The sequence below is a fragment of the Aythya marila genome (assembly GCF_965140915.1).
Source record: "Aythya marila genome assembly, contig: HAP1_HAP1_SCAFFOLD_1189, whole genome shotgun sequence".
NCBI lineage: Eukaryota > Metazoa > Chordata > Aves > Anseriformes > Anatidae > Aythya > Aythya marila.
Window position 1 is genome coordinate 1 of NW_028137695.1, and position 10410 is coordinate 10410.

Genomic DNA, 10410 nt, shown 5'->3' on the forward strand with positions numbered 1-10410 from the left:
GTCCCCAGGAGGAGGAGCCGGGGGGGGGGGGTGGGAGGGCGGGGGGGGGGCGGGGGGGGGGGCGTGTCCTTTGCAAGCCACGCCCCCCCTGCCCCCCCCCCCCCCCCCCCCATTCGGCCCCGGCCCCGTCCCGAGCCGGCCGCGATGCCCCCCCCCGCGCTGCTGCTGCTGGCGCTCGGCGCCCTCGGCCCCCCCGTGCTGGGGCAGGGCCCCCCCGCCCCCCGCCACAACGCCACCAGGTAACGACCCCCCCCCCTCGGTGACCCCCCCACGACCCCTGTTACCCCCCCATGACGGCTGTGACCCCCCCCACGACGCTTGAGCCCCCCCCCAAGACGCGGGTGACCCCCCCACGACCCCTGTTACCCCCCCATGACGGCTGTGACCCCCCCATGACGCTGGTGCCCCCCCCCCCACGACCCCAGTGACCCCCCCCCGGACTTACCGGCATCTCGGTGCCCCCCCCAAACTTTTTGGTGTCTCGGTGCCCCCCCCAACTTACCAGTGTCTCAGTGCCCCCCCCCCCACGACCCTGGTGTCCCCCCCACCCCAAATTTACCGGCATCTCGGTGCCCCCCCCCAATTTACCGGTATCTCAGTGCCCCCCCCCCGGACTTACCGGGGTCTCGGTGCCCCCCCCCAAACTTTTCGGTGTCTCGGTGCCCCCCCCAACTTACCGGGGTCTCGGTGCCCCCCCCAAACATTTCGGGGTCTCGGTGCCCCCCCCTCGCTGCAGGCCGGTGTTTCTGTGCGGGGGGGAGCACAGCGGGGAGTCCGGGTACATCGCCAGCGAGGGCTTCCCCCGGCACTACCCCCCCAACCGAAACTGCACCTGGACCATCACGGTACGGACCCCCCCCCAAAAAAAAACACCCCCCCCCCAGACCCCCCCCAGACCCCCCCCCAGACCCCACCAGGTCCCTGTGTCCCCCCCCCGGGTCTTGGGATCCCCCCCCAGGGCCCTGGGAACCCCCCCCATGTCCTGAAATCCCCCCCCAGGTCTTGGGACCCCCCCCCAAGTCCTGGGACCCCCCCCCAAGTCTTGGGATCCCCCCCCCGGGGTCCTGGTGTCCCCCCCCAGGGCCCTGGGTGCCCCCCCCGGGTCTTGGGATCCCCCCCCCGGTCCCGGTATCCCCCCCCCAGGGTTCTGTGACCCCCCCCCCCAGGGTCCTGGGGACCCCCCCCCAAGTCTTGGGACCCCCCCCCGGGGTCTTGGGACCCCCCCCCCAAGACCTGGGATCCCCCCCCCCGGTCCCGGGATGCCCCCCCCCGTCCCGCTGTCCCCACCCCCAGCCACGTGTCCCGCTGTCCCCCCCCCCCCCCCCCGTCCCAGTGTTTTCGTCCCCCCCCCAGTGTCCCCCCCCAGGTCCCCCCCCATGTCCCGGTGTCCCCCCCCTCCCCGTGTCCCCCCCCAGACCCCTCCTGTCCCCGTGTCCCCCCCCCGTCCCCGCAGGTCCCCCGGGGCCAGCTGGTGGCACCGTCCCTGTCCCCAAACGGGCCCCGAGGGCCAGCTGGGGACCCCCCCGTGTCCCTATGCCCCCCCCCGTGTCCCCATATCCCCCCGTCCCCATGTCCCCTCGTGTCCCCATGTCCCCCAGACCCATTTCCTGATGTCCCCACGTCCCCCCCTGTGTCCCCCCCTGTCCCCATATCCCACCTTTGATGTCCCCGAGGGCCATGTCCCCATGTCCCCCCATGTCCCCACACATCCCCCAGTGTCCCCCCCGACCCCATATCCTACCTTTGATGTCCCCAAGGGCCATGTCCCCATGTCCCCAAGACCCTTTTCCTGATGTCCCCATGTCCCCCCAATGTCTCCCCATGTCCCTAAGACCCATTTCCTGATGTCCCCATGTCCCCATATCCCCCCCACATCCCCCAGTGTCCCCCCCTGTCCCCCTATCCCACCTCTGTTGTCCCCTCAGGTCCCCGAGGGCCACGTCCCCATGTCCCCATGTCCCCCCATGACCCCAACATCCCCCCCATGTCCCCACATCCCCCTATGTCCCCCCCATGTCCCCCCATGTCCCCCCCTGTCCCCACACCCCACCTTTTATGTCCCCCCAGGTCCCCGAGGGCCACGTGGCCATGTCCCCATTTGTCCCCATGTCCCCACATCCCCCCCTGTCCCCCCCATGTCCCCATATCCCCCCCATATCCCCACACCCCACCTTTGACGTCCCCGCAGGTCTCCGAGGGCCACATGGCCATGTCCCCATGTGTCCCCCACATCCCCCTGTGTCCCCCCATGTCCCCATGTCCCCCAGACCCTTTTCCTGATGTCCCCATGTCCCCCCGTCCCCACATCCCACCTCCGTCGTCCCCGCAGGTCCCCGAGGGCCACGTGGCCATGTCCCCATGACCCCCAGACCCATTTCCTGATGTCCCCATGTCCCCATATCCCCCCCATGTCCCCATGTCCCCATATCCCACCTTTGACGTCCCCGCAGGTCCCCGAGGGCCACGTGGCCATGTCCCCATGACCCCAATATCCCCCCAATGTCCCCCCATGTCCCCATATCCCCCCCATATCCCCCCCTGTATCCCCCCCTGTCCCCATATCCCCCCCCTGTCCCCATATCCCACCTCTGTCGTCCCCGCAGGTCCCCGAGGGCCACGTGGCCATGTCCCCATGTCCCCCAGACCCATTTCCTGATGTCCCCATGTCCTCATATCCCCCCCATGTCCCCATGTCCCCCCCCCCTGTCCCCACACCCCACCTTTGACGTCCCCGCAGGTCCCCGAGGGCCACGTGGCCATGTCCCCATGACCCCCAGACCCATTTCCTGATGTCCCCATGTCCCCATATCCCCCCCAATGTCCCCATATCCCCCCCCTGACCCCATATCCCCCCCCTGTCCCCACATCCCACCTTTGACGTCCCCGCAGGTCCCCGAGGGCCACGTGGCCATGTCCCCACGTCCCCCCATGTCCCCCTGTGTCCCCCCCGTGTCCCCATATCCCACCTTTTATGTCCCCCCAGGTCCCCAAGGGCCATGTCCCCATGACCCCAACATCCCCCCCCATATCCCCATGTCCCCAAGACCCATTTCCTGATGTCCCCATGTCCCCCTATCCCACCTCCGTCGTCGCCGCAGGTCCCCAAGGGCCACGTGGCCATGTCCCCATGACCCCAATATCCCCCCAATATCCCCCCAATGTCCCCCCATGACCCCAATATCCCCCCAATGTCCCCCCATGTCCCCCAGACCCTTTTCCTGATGTCCCCATGTCCCCATGTCCCCACATCCCACCTTTGACGTCCCCGCAGGTCCCCGAGGGCCACGTGGCCATGTCCCCATGACCCCAATATCCCCCCAATATCCCCCCAATGTCCCCCCATGACCCCAATATCCCCCCAATGTCCCCCCATGTCCCCCAGACCCTTTTCCTGATGTCCCCATGTCCCCATGTCCCCACATCCCACCTTTGACGTCCCCGCAGGTCCCCGAGGGCCACGTGGCCATGTCCCCATGACCCCAATATCCCCCCAATATCCCCCCAATGTCCCCCCATGACCCCAATATCCCCCCAATGTCCCCCCATGTCCCCCAGACCCTTTTCCTGATGTCCCCATGTCCCCATGTCCCCACACCCCACCTTTGACGTCCCCGCAGGTCCCCGAGGGCCACGTGGCCATGTCCCCATGACCCCAATATCCCCCCAATATCCCCCCAATGTCCCCCCATGTCCCCATATCCCCCCCCCAACCCCATATCCCCCCCCTGTCCCCATATCCCCCCCCTGTCCCCATATCCCACCTTTGACGTCCCCGCAGGTCCCCGAGGGCCACGTGGCCATGTCCCCATGTCCCCCAGACCCATTTCCTGATGTCCCCATGTCCCCATATCCCCCCCAATGTCCCCATATCCCCCCCCTGACCCCATATCCCCCCCATGTCCCCATATCCCCCCCCTGTCCCCATATCCCACCTTTGACGTCCCCGCAGGTCCCCGAGGGCCACGTGGCCATGTCCCCATGTCCCCCAGACCCATTTTCTGATGTCCCCATGTCCCCATATCCCCCCCACATCCCCCAATGTGTCCCCACATCCCCCCCATGTCCCCCCTGTCCCCCTATCCCACCTCCGTCGTCCCCGCAGGTCCCCGAGGGCCACGTGGCCATGTCCCCTTGACCCCAATATCCCCCCAATATCCCCCCATGACCCCAATATCCCCCCAATATCCTCCCAATGTCCCCCCATGACCCCAATATCCCCCCAATGTCCCCCCATGTCCCCCAGACCCTTTTCCTGATGTCCCCATGTCCCCCCGTCCCCACATCCCACCTTTGACGTCCCCGCAGGTCCCCGAGGGCCACGTGGCCATGTCCCCATGTCCCCCAGACCCATTTTCTGATGTCCCCATGACCCCAATATCCCCCCAGTGTCCCCCCATGTCCCCCAGACCCTTTTCCTGATGTCCCCATGTCCCCATGTCCCCACACCCCACCTTTGACGTCCCCGCAGGTCCCCGAGGGCCACGTGGCCACCCTCTGGTTCCGCGTCTTCGACCTGGAGCCGGACGCCCTTTGCCGTTTCGATTCCCTTTCCGTTTACGGGGGGCACGGGCCCGGGGCCCCCCTTTTGGGGCGTTTTTGTGGGACTTTTCGCCCGGGGGCCCTATTAGCCGCCGGCAACCGCCTGCTGCTGCGCATGGAGAGCGACGGGGCCACCGCCGGCCGCGGCTTCCTCGTCTGGTTCAGCGCCGGGCTGCCCCCCTCCCAGGGTGAGCGGCTGCCTGGGGGGGGCCCCTGGGCGCCCCCCCCCCCCACGTTAGAGGGGGAGAAGCCTCGAGGCCCCCCCCCCCGCCGCCCCGAATCCTCAAGGCGGGGCACCCCCCCCCCCCAGCCTAAATCCTCGAGGCCTCGCTGCCCTAAATCCGTAGGGTCCAGTGTCCCAAATCTCACCCTAAATCCTAGAGGCCCCCCCACCCTAAATCCTAAAGGCCCCCCCAGCCCAAATCCTCGAGGCCCCACCGCGCTAAATCCATAGGGTCCAGTGTCCCAAATCACACCCGAAATCCTAGAGGCCCCCCCACACTAAATCCCTGAGGCCCCCCCATCCCAAATACTTAAGGCCCCCCCACTTTAAATCCTAAAGGCCCCCCCACCCTAAACCCTAAAGGCCCCCCCAGCCCAAATCCTCGAGGCCCCCCCACCCTAAATCCTCGAGGCCCCGCTGGCCTAAATCCGTAGGGTCCAGTGTCCCAAATCTCACCCTAAATCCTAAAGGCCCCCCCCAGCCCAAATCCTAAAGGCCCCCCCCCGAGCCCAAATCCTAAAGGCCCCCCCACCCTAAATCCTTAAGGGCCCCCCGAGCCCAAATCCTAAATCCTTAAGGCTCAGCACCCCAAATCTCACCCCAAATTCTTGAGGCTCCCCCACACTAAATCCTAAAGGCCCCCCCGAGCCCAAATCCTAAAGGCCCCCCCGAGCCCAAATCCTAAATCCTTAAGGCTCAGCACCCCAAATCTCACCCCAAATTCTTGAGGCCCCCCCACCCTAAATCCTCAAGGCCCCCCCCAGCCCAAATCCTCGAGGCCTCGCCGCGCTAAATCCTTAGGGCCCAGCGCCCCAAATCTCACCCCAAATCCTTGAGGCCCCCCCACACTAAATCCTAAAGGCCCCCCCAGCCTAAATCCTTGAGGCCCCGCTGCCCTAAATCCATAGGGTTCAGTGTCCCAAATCGCACCCTAAATCCTCAAGGCCCCCCCACACTAAATCCTTAAGGCCCCCCCAGCCCAAATCCTAAAGGCCCCCCCACCCTAAATCCTAAAGGCCCCCCCACACTAAATCCTAAAGGCCCCCCCAGCCCAAATCCTTAAGGCCCCCCCACTTTAAATCCTAAAGGCCCCCCCACACTAAATCCTAAAGGCCCCCCTGAGCCCAAATCCTAAATCCTTAAGGCTCAGCACCCCAAATCTCACCCCAAATTCTTGAGGCCCCCCCACCCTAAATCCTCAAGGCCCCCCCCAACCCTAAATCCTAAAGGCCCCCCCAGCCTAAATCCTCGAGGCCCCGCTGCCCTAAATCCGTAGGGTTCAGTGTCCCAAATCTCACCCTAAATCCTAAAGGCCCCCCCAGCCCAAATCCTCGAGGCCCCCCCACCCTAAATCCTAAAGGCCCCCTGAGCCCAAATCCTCAAGGCCCCCCCACCCTAAATCCTTAAGGCCCAGCACCCCAAATCCTAAAGGCCCCCCCGAGCCCAAATCCTAAATCCTTAAGGCTCAGCGCCCCAAATCTCACCCCAAATTCTTGAGGCCCCCCCAGCCTAAATCCTCGAGGCCCCGCTGCCCTAAATCCGTAGGGTCCAGTGTCCCAAATCTCACCCCAAATCCTTGAGGCCCCCCCACCCTAAATCCTTAGGGCCCAGTGTCCCAAATCTCACCCTAAATCCTCAAGGCCCCCCCACACTAAATCCTTAGGGTCCAGTGCCCCAAATCTCACCCGAAATCCTTGAGGCCCCCCCACACTAAATCCTAAAGGCCCCCCCACCCTAAATCCTTAGGGTCCAGTGTCCCAAATCTCACCCGAAATCCTAGAGGCCCCCCCACACTAAATCCTAAAGGCCCCCCCACCCTAAATCCTCGAGGCCCCGCTGGCCTAAATCCGTAGGGTTCAGTGTCCCAAATCTCACCCCAAATTCTTGAGGCCCCCCCACCCTAAATCCTCAAGGCCCCCCCAGCCCAAATCCTTAAGGGCCCCCCCACCCTAAATCCTTAGGGCCCAGCGCCCCAAATCTCACCCTAAATCCTCGAGGCCCCCCCCCCTAAATCCTAAAGTCCCCCACCCCCCAAATCCCACCCTAACCCCCCCCCAAACCCCCAAACCCCCAAAATCCCCCCCCCCCCCCCCTCCAAATCCTTAAGGCGTTTGTGTTGCCCCCCCCCCCCCCCCCCCCCGGCCACCCCCGCAGCCCCTTCCCCAACCCGCAGCACCTTTTGCAGGGCCCCCCCCGGGACGGCGGCGGGCGGGTGCTGGCGGTAAGCCCGGCTTTTTGGGGGAGTCCTGGGATTATTTCGACGGTGAGTACCTGGGGGGGGGGCACACGGCGTGGGGGGGGGCACCCCCAAATATTTCTTCACCCCCCCCCCCCTCTTCATCATCCTCATCATCGTCGTCGTCGTCGTCACGCTCCTGAGGTCCCTAGGAGGGGGGGGGGGGTTGCGATGCGTCAAGGGGGGGTCGCGGGGAATTTAGGGGGGGGTTTTAACGCTGCCCCCCCCCCCCCCCAAAAAAAATAATTTGGCAGAGCACCAATTCTGCGGGGGGAGGCTGGAGAAGGAGCAGGGCAGCTTGAAGACCCCCAACTGGCCCGAGGAGAACTACCCGGCCGGCATCAGCTGCTCCTGGCACATCGTGGCGCCCGAGGGGAAGGTTTGTGTGGGGGGGGGAGAGAAAAATGGGGTGAAAAAGGGCGATTTTGGGGCTGAGGGGGGGGTTTTGTGTGTGTCTAGGTGGTGGAGCTGACCTTCGGGAAGTTCGACGTGGAGCCCGACGCTCACTGCCGCTACGACTACGTGGCCGTCTACGACGGGGGCGAGACGGACGACGCGCGGCGGGTGGGGAAGTTCTGCGGGGAGGAGACCCCCGGGTGAGCCCCCCCCCAAATCGGTGGGACCCCCCCCCGAGGCTAGAGGGACACCCCCGAGGCTAGAGGGACACCCCTGAATTTATAGGGACACCACTGATTCAATAGGGATACCCCAAAACCTATGGGGATACCCCCGAATTTATGGGACCCCCCCGAAGCAATGGGGACCCCCCCGAATCTATAGGGACACCCCCGAATCTATGGGACCCCCCCCCGATCAATGGGACCCCCCCGAATTTATAGGGACACCCCCGAAGCTATAGGGACACCCCTGATTCAATAGGGACCCCCCCCGAATCAGTGGGCACCCCTGAATTTATAGGGACACCCCAAAATCTATGGGGATACCCCCAAATTTATGGGACCCCCCCGAAGCAATGGGGACCCCCCCGAATCTATAGGGACCCCCCCAAAGCTATAGGGACCCCCCCGAATTTATAGGGACACCCCTGAATTTATAGGGACACCCCTGAAGCAATAGGGATACCCTCGAAGCAATGGGGACCCCCCCGAAGCTATAGGGACACCACTGATTCAATAGGGATACCCCAAAATCTATGGGGATACCCCCGAATTTATGGGACCCCCCCGAGTCTATAGGGACCCCCCCGAATCAATAGGGACCCCCCCGAATTAATGGGGACCCTTCCGAATCTATGGGGATACCCCAAAATCTATGGGGACACCCCCGAATTAATGGGGACTCCCCCGAATCTATAGGGACCCCCCCGAATCTATGGGACACCCCAAAATTAATGGGGACCCCCCCCGAACCTATGGGACACCCCCAAATCTATAGAGACCCCCCCGAATCTATAGGGATACCCCCGATTCAATAGGGACCCCCCCGAGTCTATAGGGACCCCCCCAAAGCTATAGGGACACCCCAAAATCTATGGGGATACCCCAAAATTTATGGGGACCCCCCCCCAGTCAATGCTGAGCCCCAAAAGTCAGTGCTGATGCCCCCCAAATCAACCCCAAATCCCCACTGACCCCCCCCAAATCCCCACTGACCCCCCCAAATTAATACTGACCCCCCCAAATTAATACTGACCCCCCCCAAATCAACCCCAACCCCCCCAAATCCCCGCCGACCCCCCCAATCCATACTGACCCCCCTCAAATCACTGCCAACTCACTCTAAATCAACCCCAACCCCCCCCAATCCATTCCAACCCCCCCAAATCAACCCCAACCCCCCCCAAATTCACACTGCCCCCCCCCAAATTAACACTGCCCCCCCCCAATTAATTACTGACCCCCCCCCGTGCCGTGTCCCCCCCCAATCCATACTGACCCCCCTCAAATCACTGCCTACTCACTCTAAACCAAACCCAATCCCCCCAAATCCCCCCCCAAACCCCCCCCAAATCAACCCCGACCCCCCCCAAATTAACACTGTCCCCCCCCAAATAATTACTGCCCCCCCCAATTAATTACTGACCCCCCCCCGTGCCGTGTCCCCCCCCAATCCATACTGACCCCCCTCAAATCACTGCCGACTCACTCCAAACCAACCCCAATCCCCCCCAAACCCCCCCCAAATCACTGCTGACCCCCCCCAAATTAACACTGCCCCCCCCCAAATAATTACTGACCCCCCCCCGTGCCGTGTCCCCCCCCCAGCCCCATCACCGACCCCCCCCAATCCATACTGACCCCCCTAAATCACTGCCGACTCACTCCAAATCAACCCCAATCCCCCCCAAATCAACACTGCCCCCCCCCAAAATAATTACTGTCCCCCCCCAAATAATTACTGACCCCCCCCAGTCCCCAATGACCCCCCCAAATTAATACTGACCCCCCCAAATTCCCACTGACCCCCCTAAATCACTGCCTACTCACTCCAAACCAACCCCAATCCCCCCCAAACCCCCCCCAAATCACTGCTGACCCCCCCCCAAATAATTACTGCCCCCCCCCAAATAATTACTGACCCCCCCCCGTGCCGTGTCCCCCCCCCAATCCATACTGACCCCCCCCTAAATCACTGCCTACTCACTCTAAATCCCCCCAACCTCCCCCAAATCCCCCCCAACCCCCCCCCAAATCACTGCTGACCCCCCCCCAAATAATTACTGCCCCCCCCCAATTAATTACTGACCCCCCCCCGTGCCGTGTCCCCCCCCCAATCCATACTGACCCCCCCAAATCGATGCTGACCCCCCCTCAAATCACTGCCAACTCACTCCAAACCAACCCCAATCCCCCCTAAACTCCCCCAAATCCCCCCCAAACCCCCCCAAATCACTGCTGACCCCCCCCAAATTAACACTGACCCCCCCCAAATAATTACTGACCCCCCCAATTAATTACTGACCCCCCCCGTGCCGTGTCCCCCCCCAATCCATACTGACCCCCCTAAATCACTGCCTACTCACTCCAAACCAACCCCAATCCCCCCCAAACCCCCCCAAATCACTGCTGACCCCCCCCAAATTAACACTGCCCCCCCCCAAATAATTACTGACCCCCCCCCGTGCCGTGTCCCCCCCCCCAGCCCCATCACCGACCCCCCCAAATCGATGCTGACCCCCCTCAAATCACTGCCGACTCACTCCAAACCAACCCCAATCCCCCCCAAACCCCCCCAAACCCCCCCCAAATCACTGCTGACCCCCCCCCAAATAATTACTGACCCCCCCCCAATTAATTACTGACCCCCCCCCGTGCCGTGTCCCCCCCCCCAGCCCCATCACCTCGTCGGGCCGCGAGCTCTTGGTGCAATTCGTCTCCGACCTCAGCGTCACGGCCGACGGCTTCGCCGCCTCCTACGCCGTCCGCAGCCCCCCCCCGCCGCCCCCCCCGGC

General features: G+C 63.9%; 1 protein-coding gene across 1 annotated transcript; it reads left to right on the forward strand.

Annotated features, from left to right (window-relative positions):
* Window positions 1–113: 113 nt before the first annotated feature.
* Window positions 114–10405, forward strand: LOC309890642 (procollagen C-endopeptidase enhancer 1-like; the record flags this gene model as incomplete). Its single annotated transcript, XM_082785062.1, has 7 exons — window positions 114–239; window positions 737–845; window positions 4469–4727; window positions 6948–7025; window positions 7253–7377; window positions 7458–7594; window positions 10291–10405. Coding segments are annotated over exons 1-7 (918 nt in total), but the record flags the coding sequence as incomplete, so codon positions are not given.
* Between the last annotated feature and the right edge of the window lie 5 nt (window positions 10406–10410).